This window comes from Lycium barbarum, chromosome 10 (assembly GCF_019175385.1).
Source record: "Lycium barbarum isolate Lr01 chromosome 10, ASM1917538v2, whole genome shotgun sequence".
NCBI classification, from domain to species: domain Eukaryota; kingdom Viridiplantae; phylum Streptophyta; class Magnoliopsida; order Solanales; family Solanaceae; genus Lycium; species Lycium barbarum.
The window spans coordinates 107,877,896-107,901,529 of NC_083346.1; the positions used below are offsets into that span (position 1 = coordinate 107,877,896).

Sequence of the window (23,634 nt, forward strand, 5' to 3'; positions counted from 1 at the left end):
CTACTATGCAAGAAAGCCTAGTTTAAGGAGGACGGAAGGTAGAGCGTGGAGCATTTTCTTATTATGTACTTCTTTTTGGCTAAGTCTTTTTTTTTCTTTTTCCGAGTTCACTTTTACTTATCTATTTTTGACTTTGCACGCCCCTTAAAAATTAATAAATGAAATATGTATTTTACTATAATACTCATATTAATTGGTGTATAGTCTCATTGGACTTGGAAAGTGACTTGAAAATTATTAATGTTGAGGGTAAAACAAACAAGCAAAAATTGTCTTTCCTTGATATGCTAAAGTGGACAAGTAAAGTGAACGGAGGGAGCAAAAAAAAATAAGAAAAGTTATTTAACCACATCATTGTTCGCGTAGAATTTTTTTTATTAAATGTCCCTCGAGGGACCATTGTTCACGTAGACAAAACTATTCTTTCCATCCCGGTTTATGTGACGGTATTTGATTGTCCTGGAAACATAATGAATCTTGAAGTTATATTTCTACATCTCCCAGATTGAATCCACCTACAGTAGGATTACTCATCAAAGGTTGAACGGAGTTTATGGATTCGGCTTCGGAAACAAGAAGTTCTAGCGTGTGAGCGATAATATCAATCACTTGATTCCGACGCATCCGTTATGGTTATCTCATATCTCTCTTTTCCTTTTCATATGATTTTGCTTGCTATACTTATATTTTACTATTGTAGCATTATAAACTGTATTATTACTCTTGTTGTCATCGGGATAATCAGACTATTTTCTTTGTTCCTTCCACATATACAGGATATTTAAAGAAGTTAACATCTTAGTAGCAGGGTCCAGAAAGAGTATTCACTACTATATTTCTTTACCAAAGGACATGGCCAATCGTGCACAGAATTTAAGAAATGAAGATTTTTTTTTCTTTTGAAATTGATGGTCTAAAACAAGTCTTAAAAATTTATGTTGTTATAAATGATCTCATTAATGATAAATAAAAAGTATAAAAGTAAATTATTTTTAAATAGAAACAAATAATTTTTAAACGAACTAAAACGAAAAAAGTATCGCCTAAATTAAAATAAAAGAATTAATTTAAATGCCAAATTCCTTCTTACTCGACAAGCATTTGTGTGTCAGTCAAAAGAGAGAAAGAGAGACTAGCTTCCAAACATAGATTTACTTTCTGGATAATGTAATTTAATTCTTGTCCAACTAATAAGAATTTAATTTCTCCACAAGAATTGGCAAGCTGCTTCGACAACTCATACTAGAGCCTGTTTGGATGAGCTAAGCCTATAAGTTGTTTGCAGCTTATAAGCTAAAAAAAATAAATTGAGGTAGTCTAACTTATTTTTTTTTACTTATAAGCTGTTTTCAGCTTATAAGCTACTTTAAATAAGCTAAGTCAAATGGGTCTAATTATTTTTTTGAGCTTATTTTAAGCACAAAATGACTTTAAGCTGGTCAGCCAAACACTAAAAAAAACTAAAAATAACTTATAAGCAACTTATAAGTCAATCCAAATGGGCTCTGTGTCCTAACTACTACTTTATGAGTTTTGAGACTTTTAATCACAAAAAAATATTACTACTACAATTACATTTTTCCATATAAGAATGTAAATGTTATAAATATCCCAAATTAGTGGATATCCATTAAGTTAGAAATATCTCAAAATATCCCAAAATATCTCAAAATATCCCATGTCCTGTTGCTTCTATAAATAGGATGCACAGATGCAATGTTGAAAGGACAGAAGTAATATAATCTGATATCTCTCTACATATTCTCTCTACATATTTCTTCTGTGTATTTACTTCATAGTTTTATTTCATAACACGTTATCAGCACGAGCCTTAGCCATCTTGAGCAAATATTTTGAAAGTCTCGAAGGTGCAATTCTTGGAATTACACTGAGTACAAGTCGTTGCCTCACTGGAGATAAAGTAAAGGACTTGCAGTACTTATTTAGTTTAAACAGTTCAGGTAACATGTTCCAAGTATTTTTCTATCTTTGTTTTGATGGTTGATTGTTGTTGACTTTAACAACTACGAAAATTTTAAATTGATTTTTGGGAGAAGCTCACCATCAGCGTAGTAAGAACTAAGAAACATGGCCTTTCTTTTTTTTAAATATTACTATGGAATATAGCACTTCGGCCTCTTTTTGACAAAATATCTTGAAACCAAAGTTGCTGAAGGCCTTATGCCAATATTCTACTGGAAGGTTAGTTCGCAAATATGAAATGATTAAATGAGTTTATATCAGTGAACACCAGAAGTGGTAATATTTTTACGGGCTTATTGTGTTTATGATTGAAGATGTGTTAGAGAAAAATTCTTCACATTATATGTATGCCTCGATTTGCTCCTGAAGTAGCAATATCTTAAAAGAGGCTATAAGCTATCACGATTTGATATGCTTAAGGCACGTTCAGATAATTATGTTTTATTCCTGAAGAATGAAAACTTTTGATAAATGTTGCAAATATAGATCCATTCCCTGAAGTGAATGTGATAATATATAGTAAAGCCTATAAATATAAACGTGCATTTGATTGTGAAAATATTATGATCCATCTCCAGAAGAGGTAGAATAATTGAGAAGAAATATTCTGAATATTATATGTTTTTCTCCCGAAGTACTAAACTCATAATTTTGCTCCACGAGTAGCAAACTTTGAATTCTACTCCAGAAGTAGTAAGCCTATGTATTTACTCCTGAAGTAGTAAGATTTTTAATTCTACTCCTGAAATAGTACAACTCTGGAATCTACTCCCGAAGTAGTAGAATTCAGAAATTTACTCCTGAATTAGTCAACCTTTAAACTTTACTCCCGAAGTGGTAAAACTTGAAACTTTACTCCTGAAGCAGAAAGAATTACCAAAATATCTGAGAAATACTTTGAAGCAATATTTTCTTGTGTTTGAGCAAAATAACGAGCTATTGATGAGCGTCGTATTTCAAGCACATTTAAATAATCAGGTTTCATTCCCCGAAGTGAATGAACAAATACCACAACTTATCTCCTGGAGGGATAAAATACAAGGAATGTAGATGTTATATTCTGGTGGTATGAAAGTCAGACATTGCTATATGTACCTATCGTACATCGAAACATATTTCTAAGGCAAAATGAAGAAGAGTAGAATGCTTTCTCCTATAACCACATTAATACATTATGGTTAGTTGTTATTGATTTCCTTGAAGGAAATAACAATTAATGTATTTCTTTATGAAGGATTTGATTATTATGTGTTTGAGCTTAGATACAAAATTCTCAGTTAATGATGAATCTCCCTGAAGGAGATGTTTGAAATATTGAAGTTTAGAATTCAATGTTTATTTCGTGACACCAGTAGTGTCGAAATTTGCTTTAATGGTACCAGAAGTATTTAAGAAATATTTGGTAATAGAAATTAATGATCAAAGGCTCCAGAAGAGCTAATTATTTATTTACAAGTATCATGACACTAGCAGTGTCCAAATAATATATGATTATGGTGAACAAATTGATGTCTCTCGAAGAGCTTATATATGATAGTACCATTCATCTCAGATCATAATTATTTCGATCGGAAAATAAATTATAGTAAACCTGAAGTTTACTAGCGAGAAAAATGGTCATCATATTGAGACTACAGATGATTGGAAGATTGAATATCTCCAACTTATTACGGGTAGGGTCACGTGTGTAAAGCGTTACCCGAGCATGATGAGATCGCATGTCACAATAAACCAGAAGTTTTGACATAAAATTTTATGCAATAGTAAACCAGAAGTTTATTAAAAGAAATAGCACTCGTCATAGTAAACTTGAAGTTTACGGGTACAGATAATTTTATCAGTTGACAAGACCATTTTGATCGTCCTGATTTAAATCTGATGTGCTAATTGAGTATTAAAAAACATATTGAAGAACTAGAAGATTCTTCAAGAATTTGTTTGTGTTGCTTGTTCTCATAATAAGTTGATTACACCAGCTAATGTTGGGACTGAATCCCCAAAATTCTGAAAAATATAAAAGGTGAATGTGGGCCCCTTCACCTGCAATGTGATGTCTTAAATAGATGCATCTATTTAAGACAGTCACATGTATGTTTATTGTCAACTGGCAGTTTGACATTTACAAAGTTGCTTGCTCAAAATAATTGAGTTGGAAGCACAATTTTCAGAATATGTAATCAAGATAATCATCTTGATAATGCTGATTTATATCTAAGTTGGTTTGGCATTGGATGCCTCCATAATACAGCTAAACCATTGCTTATGAGAACAGAGTTTCAGATGTTGGTCTGAGATATGATATATTGCATACAACAACACTTGTATGCTTCAGATCAATAAATTTTGATAAATTCTCCCCTCATATTTGGTTCAGGGTCAGGAACTAGATATTTTCATGTTTTAGCATTTGATGTGCGGTATATGATTAATGGATATACCATGATGCACACAGATGGATTTTCCCAAAGAAAATGGGGACATATGTCACTAAAATAAAGGGGAGAGAATAAGCAGCTAAGAAATATGTTGTGAATTATCATCAGTATGATCCTCAGATAATTCAAGTCAAATGCTGGAAGCATTTGCTGACCCAACTATTTCATATTTCATCTGCAAAATGCTCTTAATGTCCCTGAAGGACAAAGTCTATAGCGTGCATGGAGCATGGTAGACCAATCGGTTCCAAATATAATAATCCTTGAAAAAGGGAGGAGCGAATGATCATAATAAGGAGGCAATGTGCTCTTGAAGAGCTACGACATAACACTTCATAAACCTTATGGGAGGTTCAGGTACCTGAAAATAATGAATCTCAGTAAGTTATGTCGAATTGCGAACCGATACAACATGATATCTTGTCGACAATATACAATATAGCGCGCAATATTGTATAAGGTCGTGAGGATTTGATTTCTACGTCTCTTAAAGCATGTTGACGTAGAATAATTACCAAGTAAAATGATGCATCTTGGTAAACGTAATGTTTATTGGGCCAGCAGTCCAAACAACAGAAGATGTCACATTATTTATACTGATGGATGCTGTCACGGCCTATGTGGCTTACTTGATGAAATTTATATGAAAATTCCTGAAGGATATAAAATGCCTGAAGCATTTGGTTTAAAGTCTCGGGAAATGTATTCAATCAGATTACACAGATCATTATATGGTTTAAAACAATCAGGGCGTATGTGGTATAATCGCCTAAGTGAGTACTTGATAAATGAAGGATATATAAATGATGCCATTTGTCCATGTGTTTTTATTAAGAAAACAAAATCAAGGTTCATTATACTTGCTGTTTATGTTGATGACATAAACCTCGTTGGAACTCCAGAAGAGCTCCAAAAGGCGATTGAATATTTGAAGAAAGAATTTGAGATGAAAGATCTCGGAAAGACAAAACTCTGTCTTGGTCTGCAAATTGAACATTTCGAAAAAAGGATCTTTATACATCAATCTGCCTATACTGAGAAAGTTTTAAATCGGTTTTACATGGACAATGCGCATCCTTTAAGTACTCCTATGGTTGTTCGCTCACTTGAAGTGAGCAAAGATCCGTTCCGACCTCAGGAAGAAAACGAAGAGCTACTTGGTCCTGAAGTACCATATCTTAGTGCAATATGTGCACTTATGTATCTTGCTAATGCTACAAGACCTGACATAGTATTTTCTGTTAATTTGCTAGCAAGATATAACTCTTCTCCTACACGGAGGCATTGGAACGGGATTAAGCATATATTGCGATATCTGAAGGGAACTAGCGATATGGGTCTGTTTTATACTAACAAAGGTAGTACAGATCTTGTTGGTTATGCAGATGCAGGTTATTTATCTGATCCACATAAAGCTCGATCTCAAACGGGCTATCTGTTTACATGCGGAGGTACTGCTATATCATGGCGATCGACCAAGCAGTCCATTGTTGCTACTTCTTCAAATCATGCTGAGATAATCGCTATTCATGAAGCAAGTAGAGAATGTGTGTGGTTGAGATCAGTGATACATTTCATCAGAGAAAGATGTGGCTTGAAGTGTAATACAAAAATATATTATATGAAGATAATGCTGCATGCATAGCTCAATTAAAAGGAGGTTTCATAAAAGGAGATAGAACAAAGCACATTTCACCAAAGTTATTTTTCACACATGATCTCCAGAAGAATGGTGATATTGATGTGCAACAAATCTGTTCAAGTGACAATCCTGCAGATTTGTTCACTAAATCTTTGCCAACTTCAACTCTTGAGAAGATGATATTCAAGATTGGAATGCGAAGACTCCGACATCTGAATCTTGATTTTCGTCAGGGGGAGTGAAATACGCGTTGTACTCTTTTTTCCTTAACCAAGTTTTGTCCCATTGGGTTTTCTTGGTAAGGTTTTTAATGAGGCAGCTCTCAAAGCGTATTTCTAGATATGTGCACTCTTTTTCCTTCATTAGGACTTTTTCCCACAGGGTTTTTTTTAATAAGGTTTTAACGAGGTACATCATCTATTAATGGACATCCAAGGGGGAGTGTTATAAATATCCCAAATTAGTGGATATCCATTAAGTTAGAAATATCTCAAAATATCCCAAAATATCTCAAAATATCCCATGTCCTGTTGCTTCTATAAATAGGATGCACAGATGCAATGTTGAAAGGACAGAAGTAATATAATCTGATATCTCTCTACATATTCTCTCTACATATTTCTTCTGTGTATTTACTTCATAGTTTTATTTCATAACAGTAAACTCTTTTTTCCTTACTTTTTTCCTTTTAAGGTCAAAGTTTGGTATAATAAGTGCTGTAAAGTGAAACAAGGGGGTCCTCAATCTGCAAATTATTGAATAATAAAGTAGACGATGAAAATGATATTGGCCAATAAATTCAATAATTGGTCAAAAGTTGAGAGGACAATCAAAGATTAGAAGTTTGTTTTGGAATTTGTTTGGATTATTTATTTATTTTAATAAGATTTCACGTGCAATAATTTTGGTGAATTGAAGCCTGTCCGTGACTTTTTTGTTTTTAGTCCCCAACGGTAAGGCAATCACTCTCGTGTTAGATGCTTCCTATACTAATTAATTTGCTTTTATTCAATTTTCCATATATGTAACTTTAATAAAATTTGGTGTTGATATCTACATTTAGAAAGATTCATCATGTTAGTATCACCTTCCTTAATCTGCTGTAACATATAATTTACCTTATTTTCAAATTACTAATTATACTTTTTTTACGACTTGTAGTGATGTTTTAACTGATATAATAGAGTAATAAAATTCTTTTATATTATTAGTTGTAGAAGTTAAAGTCCTTTTAAAATTATAATTGATTTGTCGTTGACGAACTTATGCTAATTAACTATACAATTTAATAATTATTTCTTCTTTTAAACATGAATATTTAAACAATACTAGTAAGGGGCTGTGTATGTAATTGGCCTAAATAAATCGTGATTGGCTAGATGAATTTTCATTTGCCATATTTTCCGGGAGAGAGAACTTTGCAAATTTTATTTGTTAACTAAATATATCTCATTTATATGTATCATCAACATCTCCCATCCATAATTGTTGCTTGATCCTAAAGTATCTCGCAACAAAAGTTCCAATTATCTCTTTTCCATATTGACTTATAATTACACATAGCAATCTTCACCTTCCAAATATCTCTGCTTAAAACGTATCAATTTCAGTTTTATTGATTCTTTTTCTTTAATTGGGCTCTTCTCCATTTTCCCCAAGTTTTACCTTAGATTAAAGACACATGGCATGAGTTAAAATTAATAGCTAAGATTTAATTGACTAAAACAAGTCCCTAACCATGATTTACATAATTAATAACTTATCCATAAATATATTAAAATATTCTCTCTCTTCCTATTTTAGTTTTCCACTTATTCTTTTTTCCTACGCAGAATTAGACTCATTATTCAATTGGTGATTCTGTGATATTACAAATTCACATAATATATTCCGCTACTAATTCACAGAATATATTACTAATTCACAGGATTAAAACCCAATCACTGAATTGCCTCTCAATCCAAAATTAATAAGTATCTGCTTTGTAAGATCTTCTTTATCAATTCCACTTTATTCAGATTCATTATACTCTAAGATAAGAGGATTAGAGAATTTATCATCATTAGACATTTTTATACTGGTCGTCAACATCCGCATTTCTTCTCCTTTATCCGGGGCTTGGGATGGATATGCTTTGTGAAACTCACCTGTCAATTAACACACTACGAAAAGGGAGAGAAGATCGGGTAAACTGATAGGGAGAAAGGGGATTTTGGATTTTACTGCTAGGAAACTAAAATAGGAAGAGAGAGAATATTTTAATATATTTATAGATAAGTTATTAATTATGTAAATCATGGTTAGAGACTTGTTTTAGTTAATTAAATCTTAGTCATTAATTCTAACTCATGTCATGTGTCTCTAATTTAAGATAGAACTTGGGGAAATGAAGAGAATGGAAATAGAGAGGAGCCCAATCCTTTTTTCTTAGTCAAGATCGATCCTTTTGCTAATGGGTTCCTTTCATTAACAGGACATTTATTAAAAATATTATAACAATAATATTTATATGGAAAAAAACCGTCATATTAAGCTCTACCATTTACAGATGATGATAAATCCACTGTTTATGCGTCGCCGGCTCATTCTTCAATAGCACGCGGTCAGAGTCCTGACTCCTTCCGTTGCTTGGGAGCTTACAATTTCATATTCTATTTCACTCCCCGATGAGGGTTCTTTCACACTTACCTAACGATATTACTTTGCTTTCGGTCACCCAAAAATATTTAGCCTTACATGGTGGTCCTTGCTAATTCACATGGGATTCCGCGTGCTCCATGCTACTTGGGTCAGAGCAAACATTGATACTCTTAACTATTTAATTATCAATATTTTTGTTATATGTTGGACTACAGAGATACTCCCTCCGTTCACTTTTACTTTTCCAGTATTTCAAAATTAGATTTTTACTTTTACTTCTCACTTTTAGCATATCAAGAGAAGACAATTTTATTTTTCTTGTTTTATCCATAGTATTAATTACTCACTTCAAATCATTTTTTTCAAATCCAATAAAACTATGCAATAATTAATATGGGCACATTGGTAAATTATGCACTTCATTTATTATTTTTTAAACAGCGTGAAAAGTCCAAAGTGGACAAGTAAAAGTGAACGGAGAGAGTATTTTTTTCGCCCTTGGTTAACTAATCATGAGATATAGCAAACTGTAAATTCAGCTTTATGATAGTTTAAATAAATCACTTGTTCAATTATGCAAGCTGGGAATCCACATTTGATTTTATTAACCGGCCACATATATAATTTAATAAATGTTAGTTACAAAACAACCATATTAATGTATAAGTAAAAAATCCAATAAGATATATCATAGGCAATTTAGTTAATGTTTACTGATTTGTCGCTAATAACATTAAATTAGATCTTGACACGTGAAGGATAACATCCAATTGAAGCCCCCAAATTTAGTGATAAATCAAACCCAAAATCAGCAATCATGTAAATCATTTGCATATTACAGATAAGGTCATTAATTTTTTTTTTAAAATTTACTTGGCATAGGTTCCATTATTACCTATTTATGAAACATAACTAAACTTTTCAATAATTATATTTAGTAGCTAAAATATATCATATTTACTTCACATAGCTACCATGTTTTTACCACTCATCTGATAACTTCCCACTCCCCTAAATTTAAGCAAAAAAAAAAACGTGTCTCTCTCCTACCTCCTAAATACACACCATTATTCACCATATCCATTACTTTCCTCCAATTTCAAATCAGTTTTTCAATTATTCAACTTCCTGTTTTATCTCTAATTAATTATTCATTGATTTCTCTCACGTTTCAAATCTAATTCCCAAAATAAAGTAAGATTCTATACAGATTTTTATTTTTTACCGTGTATTTAACCTATATTTTGGGTGTTTTTTTTCGTTTGAATCAGGAATGCAAGTCTAAGTAATTAACTATCAGTGTTTGTTCTTGGTTGTTTTTTCTTAGATTCAATTGGAATGACTAAGAAAGCTGCTACTCCGATGAGAAATACAGGTATAGAACCCGAATGTGCGATTCCTAATTTTTCTTTGGGAATTTTTCAACATGAAACTGCCATTGCAGGCTCTTATGCTGAGAATCGTTCAAAAAGAATTAACGATCCTAGGCGTTCTAAGGAATATGTTGATTCGAAGAGTAAACAACAAGAAAAATTGAAAAATGTTTCTCAAATGGAGAAACAAAAGAAGAGAAAGGCTGGTGACAATGTTGTTAATGTTAGGGGCAAAAAAATTGCTAAAGCCAAACGTAATGTGGATGAGGATGATGATGAAGAGGTATGTTTTTGTTGTATTTTCAGTATATTTAGTTCTTTTTTTTTTTAGTTCAGTTATTACAGATCTGTGAATTAACCAGATCTATATTATATGTGCATTTTAAGTATATTTCTGTGTTTTTTTTACACATGTTTCTTCAGTTATTTTGTGTGTATTTTTCTTCACCATAACTGTGATTTTTAAGATTTTTAAGTACATTCAGTTATTTTTGTGTATATTTTGTTGACAGTTATTACAGTAATTTTTAAGATTTTTAAGTACATTCAGTTATTATTTTGTTGACAGTTATTTTGTGTATATTTTTAAGTACATTCAGTCGATATATGTCAATCATACGTGTTTTTTTGGCATTTTGTTTCAGGTATCTAAATTTTTGGTTACCAAGCACCCTGCTGTGGCACCATCTATGTGTAGATACACGAATGTTAATGTAATGCAAGATATTAGAGGCAAACTAACAGATCCACAAATGGATATGTTTAGGAATTCTTGTTTTGGTAAATATCTTAGAATGCAGCAATTGGATGTACAAGCACAGATTTTTCGGTGCTTTATGGTCAAAGAACTTAGGGGCAGTACATATAGGTGCTTTACATTTGAAATAAATGGTAAAGTTCTGCGTTTTGGCCTTAGAGAATTTGCACTGATCACTGGGCTAGATTGTGTATCTGATGAAAATGATTTTGTTTATGATAACTCAAAACCGAATAGGCTTATGGTTGAGTATTTTGGTAGAAATCAGGAGAACCAATTGCCAGTTAAAAGACACGAGCTTATTGAGTGTTTCAACAAGACTGTCTGGGATGATAAAGGGGATGACGCAGTCAAGATGGCAATATTGTATTTCATAAATACGTGGGTACATTGTGGTGAGCCGAACTCAACAAACATACCAAGGATCCATTTTGATGTTGTAGAGGACGGGAGATATAATGAGTATCCTTGGGGTAAAGATTCGTTTAGAGAGTTGGTTGTAAGCATCGGGCAGAAATATGCTGGTTTTAAGAAATATTATAGGATTCATGGTTTACCGCTTGCTATGCAAGTATGGTTGTATGAATGTTGCTCAAAAGTCCCGTCCACCATTGCAGTTAAGACGGGGAATTTAATTCTTAGAATTTTGAACTGGCGGACTACGGAAGGAAAACCAGAATTCAAGAGATTGATGGATGGCATGTTCAGAGACGATAAAAATCCGGTAAAACAGTCTTTTAGCAGTTTTGTGTCTTTTACCATTTAACTGTTTTAATATGTTTGTTTTACATGCTATATTTTGATTATATTTTGTCTATATTTATGAAATAAGTCATTTGTGATCAATATATTTTGACTATATTTTCCTCATATTTTTAGTATGTTACCAATGTAGATATATACGGTAATATAGTTTCTATATTTTGTTGTTCATAGTCCTGTAGATTTGAGGAAGTTGTGCCAACACCCCATGAGTTGGAAACTCTTAAATTGCCTCCTGTTGCACATGACATACCAGACGTCAAACATGGAGTTGATGGTGTACATGGTACTGATTTGGTAGACGATGATTACGATAATTTTAGTACCACACCACCGCATTTGTCCAGTGGCAAACAGCAACAATGGAGTGCCAATTCTGATTCCCCGCGAGGCAAGAAACGGACGCAGTTTCCAGTTTCTGTTCCTCCTTCCAGGAAACAACCATCACGGAAGGAATCTGGGATAAAAGGGACAAGGAAACCAGATGCACCTACAGCACCCCGAACAGATGAGTTTAAACTGATAAGGGAAGAGATTCGGATTTTCAAGAAAGAAGTAGGCGTTTTGTTTTCAATATGTTTTTTTTACTTCATATTGCTTGTGTCAAGTAATTAACAATTCTAATTCTATTTTTTATCTTTCAAAACTGTAGGTGTTTGACTACATGGATAACAACTTCAAAAAGTTGTTAGATGCAATAAAGGGCAATCAAACACCAGATAAGGTAAAAATCAACACTAAAAATGGAAATTATTTACTTTTAAAGTTATTTTGATATATTTATTGGAAGACTTTATATTTTCTTTTGGAAAATTTTAAAGGTCGGCGACACAATGTTAAAAGCTGACTTACATAGTGATGGTGGGATTTCTCAAGGCAATCAAAGTGGCGGTGCAGTAAAGCTTTCAACCAAAGAGAATCAAGGTGGTGGTGCCACTTCCGCGCAGAGGAGTCATCCAGTGGTACTCATTTTTTCTTTCACTTTTCTATATTTGCAGTATATTATTCAAAGTAAAAATATTGGATTTTTAGTTGTGTTTTTGTATTACCCATAGTGTATTTACATATATAGTTTTCACATGGTGATTTGTTAGTAGTGTTCTTTTTGATGTATCTATTTGTGCTATTTTTGTTATGATTGTGTTTATATATACTAGCAGTGCTATATTTGTTTTGGATTGATATTATAATATTAGTTTTTCATATATGTTGTGGCTGTATTTTAATTGTATTTTGATTATTATGTTCAATGTTACTTATTCTGATTTTTGTTTACTATATTTCAGGCATATTTACCATATATTTTCTCTATATTTAACTGAAACTTTTAACTTTTAAAGCACTATTATATATGTGTATATGTGTATCTGTTTTGCTTATGCCTTTAAATTCATTTGAACCATGTTTTTATTGTTTTAGGTTGAGGGAGTTGGGTTGCCAATTAATGATCCGGTTTCTGTTGTTGATGTGGATAAAGAAACCGGAGTTAAAAGTGATGCACAAACAGATGGAGTGCCCATAACACCAATCCATTTAAATTTTGATGTAAGTACTGAAATGTGGCTTTTAAGTACTGAAATGTCATTTTGATAAGCAATAATTGACAAACACCAGTCATTTTTTTCTTGTTTTTTATTTCAGGAATCTCAGCAAATCGGCGATATGGAGAATGCTAATGCTGAATTTACCGCATCAGAGGAAATGGTAGCGGACTTGCTAATCAACTGCCCTTTAGCATGTGTTATTCCTCTCGGTCCTCCTCCAGTACCACGCGATGATCAAACCGATTTGTCAAGTTTAAGGACTCCTCAGAATGTGGACAATAACCCGGTAACCATCTCTCAGTGGATGATTCCTGATTCTCAGATACCAATCCAACTTGGAGTACAACCAACAACCGGACAAAGTTCAACTAATGAAACTGAACAGCAAGTTGGAGTACAACCGATAGTTGGCCACAATTCAAGCGATGAAACTGGACAACAAGTTCCCGTACAACCAAATGCGGGCCAAAGCTCAAGTGGTGAGACTGCACAGTTTTCAAACTCTGAAAAACAGATCATTGTCCATCCAGGTGCTGCCCAAGAAAGGAAACCAAGCAAATATAACCTGTCCCCTTATTGTCCCAATTTCAGCTCAGCGGGTTCTTCTGCCAAAAATATCGGTCCTTGCATTTATCAGAAAAAACACCCATTTGTTGACCACCCTATAAATGCCCCGTTAGATACTTCGTTTCTTCAAGAATATCAAAAGTGGCTTGAGAAGGATCTGTTGAAATCGCATGACAAAAGGTATTTATTGTCACAACTTGTTTTTTTAGTTTTCCAGAATTCAATTATCAATAAACTTAACGTATATTCTTTCCATTGTTGATATACAGGAAGCCAAATGAAAATCATTACAGAAAGAACAAGGAAGGACTCGATCCTGCGAATGCCGAACTTCGGTTGCATTTAGGCGTTACAGCCGTAGCCGACAAAAACTGGTTCTACTTGTTATCTATGGATGGGCAACTTTGGACTGATGAGGTTTTGATATCTTTCTGCTTGTTATCTAATTTTTTTATGTTTTATAATAGAATTACAATGTGATGTATCTAGAGTATATTTTTTACTATATTTGACATATATAGTAAAAAATATATTTCAGGCATATTTACCATATATTTTCTCTATATTTAACCGAATCTTTTAACTTTTAAAGCAGTACTATATATGTGTATATGTGTATCTGTTTTGCTGATGCCTTTAAATTCATTTGAACCATGTTTTTATTGTTTTAGGTTGAGGGAGTTGGGTTGCCAATTAATGATCCGGTTTCTGTTGTTGAAAATATATTTCAGGCATATTTACCATATATTTTCTCTATATTTAACTGAAACTTTTAACTTTTAAAGCAGTACTATATATGTGTATATGTGTATCTGTTTTGCTGATGCCTTTAAATTCATTTGAACCATGTTTTTATTGTTTTAGGTTGATGGAGTAGGTTTAGGTACTTATTGTCACAACTTGTATTTTTAGAATATTGTCATCATTATACTTGCACTATATTTAATATACAGACATTAATTTACTAGTTGAGCACAGTACTGTCCAGGTATACAGAATTGTATTTTTACTATGTTTAAGAGTATATTTCACTATATTTACTATATACACAGCAATATTTTTTTTGAACATAGTGTTGATTATAGTCACTGAAGTGATGTTTTTACAGCATATTGATGTTATTTTCTACTACCTACGCAAGAAGGGGAAGTATCACAATAACAACAACTATAGATTCACCACTGCCAGCTGTATTTTTCACACTTTAGTTGCTGAAATTTACAAATCTTGGGAAAACCCTGATTCATCCACATGTGTCGCCAGTAAGGAAGATGAACTGTGTGAGTACATTAACGGGCACAGGCTGTTGGCTAATGTACCATGGTATACTGTTGACAACGTACTAATTCCTGTCAACATAAAAGAGGAAAATCACTGGATTTTGGTTGTGATATCATTCACTGACAGGTCTGCTCTCATCCAATGAAAAGATCATTCATTTTTCTACAAATTTTATATGTTTGTTTTTTTCTTATATTTTCTTTTTACAAACAGGTCCATCTACGTATACAACTCATACCGAGCTGCAGGGCATGATGCTGTCGTTAGAGTCGGAGTGAAAATGTTGGCTACTCTAGTGACACATAGTCTACAAATGACTGATTTCTATGAGAAGAAGGGGGATATAGATTTTGTCACACATCCTTCTTACAGAAATAGAGAACAGACCGACAACTTTGACATTGTGAATGTAGACAATCTCCCGCAACAAGCTCCCTCTAGCATGTAAGAATCTATTCCAATAAAAAACACAATAAATACATCTTTTTTTTCGTGGGTTTTGATAAGTAAATTTTTTGATCATTTTTGTTCCAGGGATTGTGGTGTGTATGTGGCAGCCTTCGCTGAATACTTGAGCTCAAGTGCAGTCATCCCAACCGAATTCGATGCAAAGTTACTCCGTATGAGATATGGTGCCCTTTTATGCGACTATGCATGGGATAAGTCAAACAACAATGCATCAAGTGATAACGAGCAGCCTCCAAGACCAATTAGACCGGCAGTTGATTACGATGCAGTTGATAAAGAGGATCTTGATTAGGCCACCAATTCATTTGTGTTTTTGATTTTCATGTTGAACAATAGCATAGTTGGTTGCGACTTTTGTTGCTGTTTTTTCATTTTGGATATATTGTTTCATGTGTAGTAATCTTTTTTAGGATGATTAATATTGAACACCACCTTATGGTTTTTATATTGTTGCTTCTTTCAAGTATGTTATTTTTTCAATGCATAAATTCCATTTTTCATTATCTGTGAAATGTATTCATTTAACAAAGTAGTATATATAACCATTTAAATACAGTCGATATATACAGAAAATATAACTCAGATATATTCCATAAGTCCATTTTTAAAATTACAGTTTGTTACAAAATTTAAAATTTCATCTAAATACACTTCAAATATATGTAAAATATATATCAAATATAGTTAACAGTAAACCAGAATAAGTATTATCTACCAGATCAGACAAAATGCAACTAAAATATAGCCAAAATATATACGAAATACAACTATTAAATCATAAATCCAAAACAAAAGGTCAAATCAGTTAACATAGAGTAGACTTTCCAAATACCATTTAACCACCAATATAGCATTACATTGAAAAACATCGGATGTTCAACCATGTGAAATACAATCATACTAGAATAATATGAATTCAAGATGAATTCATTTTTTATTTTTAACTGAAATTTAAAGTAGAATTGTCTTAACAAATAAAATCAAAATGGACTTATTTATTCTTCTTATTGAGCGGTGGATTATCACACGAACGCCTATTATGACCAAGACGTCCACATTTACCGCAGGAATTTCTGCGTTTACCAATCATCAACTCCTGTAATGGCTTGTCCCTCTTCTTTTTTGGCCTCCCAGGGGGTCTTTTATAGATCGGTGGCATAACAACTTCATCTAATATACTTTTAGGAACATTCCACTCGGTCTCATCGGGAAGAGGATCAACTGGCACATCATATGTGTTCACAACTGTTTCCGGCTTGAATAAATCCGAACAATATACATCAGCAGTCAAATTTTTATTCTTCAATACTGCCCATGCATGAGAACACGGTATCTCGTCCAGTTGGAACATCCTGCAGCTGCAAGTTTTCTTTTTCAAATCTATTATGAAACGCCTCGGTCCATCATTCACTGTGTAAACATATTCAGTTGATGCTTCAACCTGAGAACCATTTAACAAATAAACAAGCATTACCTGAGCAGTTTTACCATATTGGGAATATATATAAATATACATTACATATAGTAAAAATATAGATTAAATTTTTGTGTTGCAAACAAAGATACCCTCATTCGTATTGATTTGTACTCGTTGATCGACAACATCTCTTGATACCGCCTCATCAGTGTTGTGAATGTGTAGGTACCATTTTTTCTATTTGTCCAATTCCATCTACCAAACATCTTCCTCACTTCTTCAAGGAAATCAAAAATATGTAACTCTCTTGCAGCAACCAGTTTTCCATTAATACATTCGGCTATATTCGAAGTCATTGTCCATCCTCTATTAACAGGTGAATAAAGCCTAGACCATTTATCTCTTCCAGCATCTTCTAGGTATCGTTTTACCCGAATATCAACATTCCCAATCTTCTCCATCAATTTATCGAACTCATCCTGGCTGTATGCTTTCGCTAGTGAATAAAATATAGGACTCAACACCTCACTGTTTGTTGTGTATTGCTTTGTCACATTTTTCCACAAATGCCATATACAAGCCAAATGAGGAACAGTAGGATACACCTTAGAAACTGCGTGTATTATGCTTTCATGTCTGTCGGACACGACACACATATTTTGCCTAACACCATAAGCTTGCTTGAACAGTTCAAAGAACCACGTCCACGACTTATTATTCTCAGAATCTATCACACCATACGCTAGTGGTAGGATATTACCTACAAAAATCAGTATATATTTATAATATATTCAACACATATTTCAACTGAATTTGATCTCACACTGTATTTTTAGCACCATCATTTATAAAACAATAATATATATTTACAATATATTTACCTTATATTTACAGTGTATTTCAACATATAATATTCACAAATTTACACCAGCAATACATCCAGAGTATGTTTTTAGCAGCTTTATTTGCAAATCAATAAGCATAATGTTGTATTTATAAAAAAAACATTCATAGAATAGAATTACACATACCTGCTCCATCCAAAGTACTTGCCGACACAAATGTACCATTATACGTTGATTTAAGATGTGCACCATCCACTACAACTATTGGTCTACAACACTCGAATCCCTTTATGAATGCTTTGAGTGCTACAAACAAATACATAAACTTTATGCATTTTAACGAGCGATCCAGGATACGTTTTATCAAGTATGTATATATATGCCGGCAACTTCTTGTATGAATGAGCTGGATCACCTCTGAAATCTTTTATAGCCTTCTCTCTAGCTCTCCATGCCATCATATAAGAAACATCTACGCCGAATTCATTCTTAACATCATCTATTATATCCCCAAGTGTGACCTTCCTTTTATGGTTAGTTATTTTCGCCTTCACAACCGCTTCTCCAATAAACCAACTTGTTGTCTACCTTTGTGAATACACCTTGTCCTTCAACGGACATGTATGTTCGTCATCGAAAGCTCTAACCCTGAACATTTCAGAATCCCCAATTCTTGACGCTCTGAATTTCCATTTACATTCCGGCGACCAACATGCCAGAGTGTAGCTACATAATACAATGCAAATAGTACATATTGAATCAATTAAATACAGTATAAATATACAAAAAATATATCAGAATATATTGCATCAAACATTTTTTAAAATTAACAGTGTGCTAAATAAGTTAACAAATCATCTCAATACAGTACAAATATAACAAAAATACATCTGCACTTTCTGTTACCAGAATACATTTAGAAAATCATACCTTATAGCATTCGATCTCTCTGTTTTGAAATTGAATCTTTCACGAATTGCGTATTTCGTCATCACAATTTTCAAAGTTTCCTTATCCTGGTAAATTTGATCGACAAAAACTCCTTTCGCTTCCGGTTTCGAAATTACCAAATTGTTATCATTCCCAAACAAAACAACAACGTTTACAGTAGAATCACAAACTTTCATACCATCCCGATTCTCGCTATATCCAATTTGCAGCACATCATCTCCAATAATACGATTACCAGTTACACCATCCTCAACATCCAAATCATGAATACTAACGCACATTAGATACATCCCCAAAACTCTGTTTTCTCTCTTAAGCTCAACGTACACACGAACTCCCATATCGTTGTGTATTTCAATTGGTTGAAAATCGCCTTCAACAGTATATTTTATTGAAATAGTTTTCCTAACAGTATCCACGCCTAATTGATTTGTAATCGTACAAACTAACTCATCGTAATTGCAATTATCAATGAATACAACAGCATCAATTTTGTAATTCACAAAACAGTTCTGATCGTTCCAAAAACCAGAATGACGGATCAACGCAGTTACGCTTGTCATTATCCTGTTGTTTTCGAATACAGCAATGTGTTATATTCAATTTAGCTGAAACAATTTCAGAAAAGACGAACAAAAAAAAAAGAAGTTTGCAGTGAAAAAATTGTTACCTCAATTATGAACTCAACTTGATGAAATCAAATATATATTCGTCGTGATAATCAAGCTATGTTCACTGGTTTGATATTGTTATTTTTCAAAGGTTTTTCAACCTTTTTATTTTTGGTTAAAAATATGATTGTAAGGTTTGAATTCAAATGTTTTTGAATTTGTTAGCTGTTTGAATGAGATATGGAATCAGATATGGAATGGGAGGATATTTGCATGAATCAGGGAACAATATAACTGATTCTAATTAAAATTGGAACAGATTTTGTTTCCATAAATATAACACTGTCAGTTAAACTCGCGTCTGTATTTCCGCTATATTTATGCTATATTTTGGTATACCCGACTACTAGATAAATATAGGGTCATCTAGTTACGAATTGTAAATATAGCATATGTAGTTATAGGTTGTTAGAAAGAGTTAAAAAGTAGCTATTTGTGAAAATTTTACTTTTTTTTTTCGTGTTTGTTGGCAAATTCTCTTAAATTAACATTTGTACACATGCATTCTTGCACCTGAAAAAAGTAAATCAAATCACCATTTGAAACTCCATGATTGAGCAACATTATCATTCTCATAAAAAATGCAACACTTTTTTGCTTCTAAATGTCTTCCTCACCCACTATATTTGCAAATCAATTAAATAAAGTTTGTTTCTATATACTAAGAGAGGGCTGCCCCTTCAAAATTAATAGAAGTTAAAAAGAATAAGGTCATACCTATGAGTTGGGGGATTAGTTAGATTATACAACCTTGAAGAATAATATATATCAGGTCGATTTTATTGGTGACATGATCTCGAATCTCACGGGTTAAATCCAATGCTTCTGAAAAAGTAAGAGTTAAAAAACAATGTGTTTGGTATGGAAAACATATTTTTCAAACGTTTTTTGCCTCATCAACACTTTTAAAAATTTAGAAGCTATTTCAAGTGAACTATCAAATAAACATAAGAGAAAAAGTCATTTTCCTTTTTAATGTAATTCCTTTTCAAGGAAAATGCTTTCTAGTGTTTAATTGTCGGAATATGACTTTTTTTCAGGAAAATGATTTCCCAAAAATGTCTTTCTTCAAGCAACACACTCTATCTTTTTCATTTTCTGTTAGATTGCATTTGTAATGCCCCGAATTTGTTTTAATTTGCTACGTGTTGGTTTAGGCTCTAAGTTGCGCAAAAGGGCGTTAGAAATGTCGTGAGAGTGTATAATACTTGAATTTAATTAATGGTTGCAAGATCTAAAGGTTTGTTTAGAAGAGGGAAGAAGTAGTCTGGAGCAAGTTGGAAATGCTTAAGGGAAGATGATGAACATAGTCAAACATGACCTAACTGCAAACGACTTAATGTGTAATGCATTGAGAAATGAGCTTTATGTCAAACTAAAGCCCTTGAAGTCTAGTTTGCAGTGCTTCAATCGTTCGTCACTTTGATATCCCTACATAAAGTTACAGAGATTTTACTAAAGGCTATTAAAGAGACCTTTTGATCACAATGGCACGGCGAAGTGGTGGCAGAATGGTGAGTTTTGAGAGTCCTTTGGGGCGTGTTGGGAGCACGAAGCACCACTTGGGCTCTGGTCCTTTGGAGCGCTTTTTGATTGTGAAACGGTGGCAAAGCACCAGGCAAAACAATATATGTAAAAAAGCCGTCAGGGAGAGAGAAAACTAATTTTATTCACACCATAGCCTTTTAGGAGCTTTTAAGGAGAGAACAAGCCAGGGTTCTACTACACCCCAAAGTAAGATTTTTTATCATAGACTCGAGTTAAAAAAAAAAAAAAAAAGAGACTTACATCGTTTAACACCTTCTAATTCCTAAAAACCTAAATTTGTGGAGACATTTTACAAGGTAAGTTTCATTACTTGCTACTAACAAAGTTAAATTTTTTATTGGTGTAGAATGATGATTAGATGGTAAGATCGATGAAAACGGTATGAATCCATTAATGGCCAAATAAGACATCAATTGAAGAATTGAGTTGAGTAGTAGTTGGGTTAACAATTTTAACCATTTATCGTAGATTTCAAAGGGATTGAGTACATGAGTTTGTTGGTAGAGGACCTAGACAATTGATTATTAAAGGTAAATTGAGGTTATTTTCCTAAGTCAAGGTCCAAATTTGAATGTGCATAGTAAGGGCCTGATATATTATCTAAATGTAGAAATTCGAATCTACGTACTCAAATATTTTGATGCCCATATGAGTTACAATGCTTAAACTACAAAGCTTACATTTTCAACATAGATTGCATGAAGGGAAAAGTCACGTGTATATGCTTAACTAATTATTAGCTCAGAGAGTAATCAACATGCATGGTTTGATTAATTACTTGTTGTATGTGCAAATGTTTGTGTTTCTTAAATTCAATTCAGTTTCATATAATCTAATCACATTCAGAAGGGACAAGTAGCCACCCTTCCCAAGCATGAGTACCACGGTGGCCATGAGATAGCTACTGGGCCATACTTGCAGTTTTACCACCACAAAGTGTGAGTGTTGCCAGAGTCCAGGGTTAGATACACCACACTGGCAGATGCTTGCTATTGTTTGTTTTGGGAGATAGCCGACACTCCCTATACATAACCTAGTTGCATGTATATACGACCATCATGGTTAAAGTTTTCAAAACAGATAATCTGAGACAAAATCAGTTTCAGACTCAGTTGTAAGCATCAATATATTCCAATTATCAATTTCAGACTAAAGTTTCAAATTCAGTTTCACCTATTACAGATTGACAGTATTTGCTGTGTGAATTATTTATTTTATTTCTTGCATTTCATAATGTTTATACATACATACATACATACTTACACATACATATGCAAAGTTTCAATCCGACAAAAAGGGACTCCTTCTTGTATCTTATCTTCCCTTGTTCGTGGTTCCTTCCCCTTAATAAGAAAAAGAACATTAAAAAATTCAAAGCTTTGGTTGTTGGTGAACGTGTGAACAAAGTGAAGTCAACCTTATCTCCGATTATGTGATTATATGCCCCAAGTCATTTGATTCTCAGAATTGTCTAGTCATGTTCAATATTAATAGGCTTTAGTTGGCTTACGAAAAACTAAAGTAGATCCCTTGTCTACTTCCAAGCCCTTCCATGGGGGTAACAACTTTTTGGTGTTTACTTTTGGATGAAAAATTAGAGACATATATGTTTTTTACACAAATGATTGGTATATTTTTATGGCTGAATTTCCTGTCTAAATCTTTATTTTCAATGGATGGTGTCGACAAGTCATAGGTGAAATGCATAGTCGTGGTGGACTAATAATAGAGTTGTTGTAGACAGTAGTGATTGAGCTAGGGAGCGCAAGGGAGTTCTGACTTTACCGGAAAATTGCACTATTTAAATAAGATTAAAATTATTTTATATATATACATAGTAGATGTTGAATCCCTTTAAATTTTTCGTGTATTTACTTTTTATTTTTTAAATTTCCTTAATAAAAATTATGACTTCGCCACAGATTAGAGATAAAGAGACCTTAGATTTAAAGACAGTACGTTTCATCATTCAAATTTTGTTTTTCAAGATATATTCTGCCGTTGATATTTGCCATAAGATTGTAAGAAGATAACAAATAACGTGTCGAAATAATATGGATTGGCTTCGACAAACAATAACATGAATTGACTTCTCAATGATATGATTTATGAGTCCATCTTATGAATTGATCGTTTCGTTTTAAAAGAATGAAGGTATTTGGAGTAAGCCATCAAACTGTCTAATTTTACGATCTCAATTTAGATATTGACTATTTCATTATTATTTTTAAAAGCATTACATAATGATAAAATAGATAAAAAGTTACAAAATTCAAGATCAATATATTTTTAAAATGATTAAACTGTGGTAAAATCAATATATTTTAAAAATGATTAAACTATGGTAAAAATAAAAGCTCTTCAACTCTTTAAATAATAATAGCATCTATTGGAAAATGAAGAATGATAATTGGGAAATTTTCTCTGTGTATGGAATCACAACTTTTACATGTATTTATACAAGTCTATTCTGGGGACTGAAAATGCAAATGTAAATAAAGTAAATTATTAACAAACTACAGCTATACTAACCGTTGTACTATCTAATTTCGTATTTTAGTACACCTGCGCATTCTAGAAGGAATTGTCATTGGATTCCATTTATATACACTTGTATTTCTACATTTTGTCTTTAGCTTTAGTATTTGGGCTTTGGCTGTTGTAAGTATTTGCTGAATAATAAGAGGCCCAAACTTGTGAGGCTGGCCCAATACTTGCATTTGGAAACGAATGAAGTAAAACACCACTTC

The 23,634-nt window shown here is 32.9% G+C and overlaps 1 protein-coding gene across 1 annotated transcript; it reads left to right on the top strand.

Moving 5' to 3' along the window:
- The first annotated feature begins 10,038 nt into the window (after positions 1-10,038).
- Positions 10,039-15,873, top strand: LOC132613277 (uncharacterized). Its single transcript, XM_060327303.1, has 16 exons — positions 10,039-10,075; positions 10,145-10,216; positions 10,322-10,356; positions 10,718-10,833; positions 11,068-11,196; positions 11,775-12,147; positions 12,245-12,316; positions 12,414-12,554; positions 13,012-13,137; positions 13,234-13,883; positions 13,973-14,120; positions 14,568-14,586; positions 14,657-14,691; positions 14,812-15,110; positions 15,198-15,428; positions 15,519-15,873. Exons 1-16 carry the CDS (start codon positions 10,039-10,041, stop codon positions 15,742-15,744), a joined length of 2,709 nt encoding a protein of 902 aa, XP_060183286.1. The 3' UTR covers positions 15,745-15,873.
- Positions 15,874-23,634: the final 7,761 nt, after the last annotated feature.

What these genes read in the sequence shown, in the direction of transcription:
- LOC132613277 (XM_060327303.1), top strand. Translation starts at nt 10,039, where the DNA reads ATGACTAAGAAAGCTGCTACTCCGATGAGAAATACAG. An exon ending in GCAGTCAAGATGGCAATATT is followed by an intron (nt 11,197 to 11,774) that starts GTATTTCATAAA and finishes ATAGTCCTGTAG; the next exon opens with ATTTGAGGAAGTTGTGCCAA. An exon ending in TTCGGATTTTCAAGAAAGAA is followed by an intron (nt 12,148 to 12,244) that starts GTAGGCGTTTTG and finishes TCAAAACTGTAG; the next exon opens with GTGTTTGACTACATGGATAA.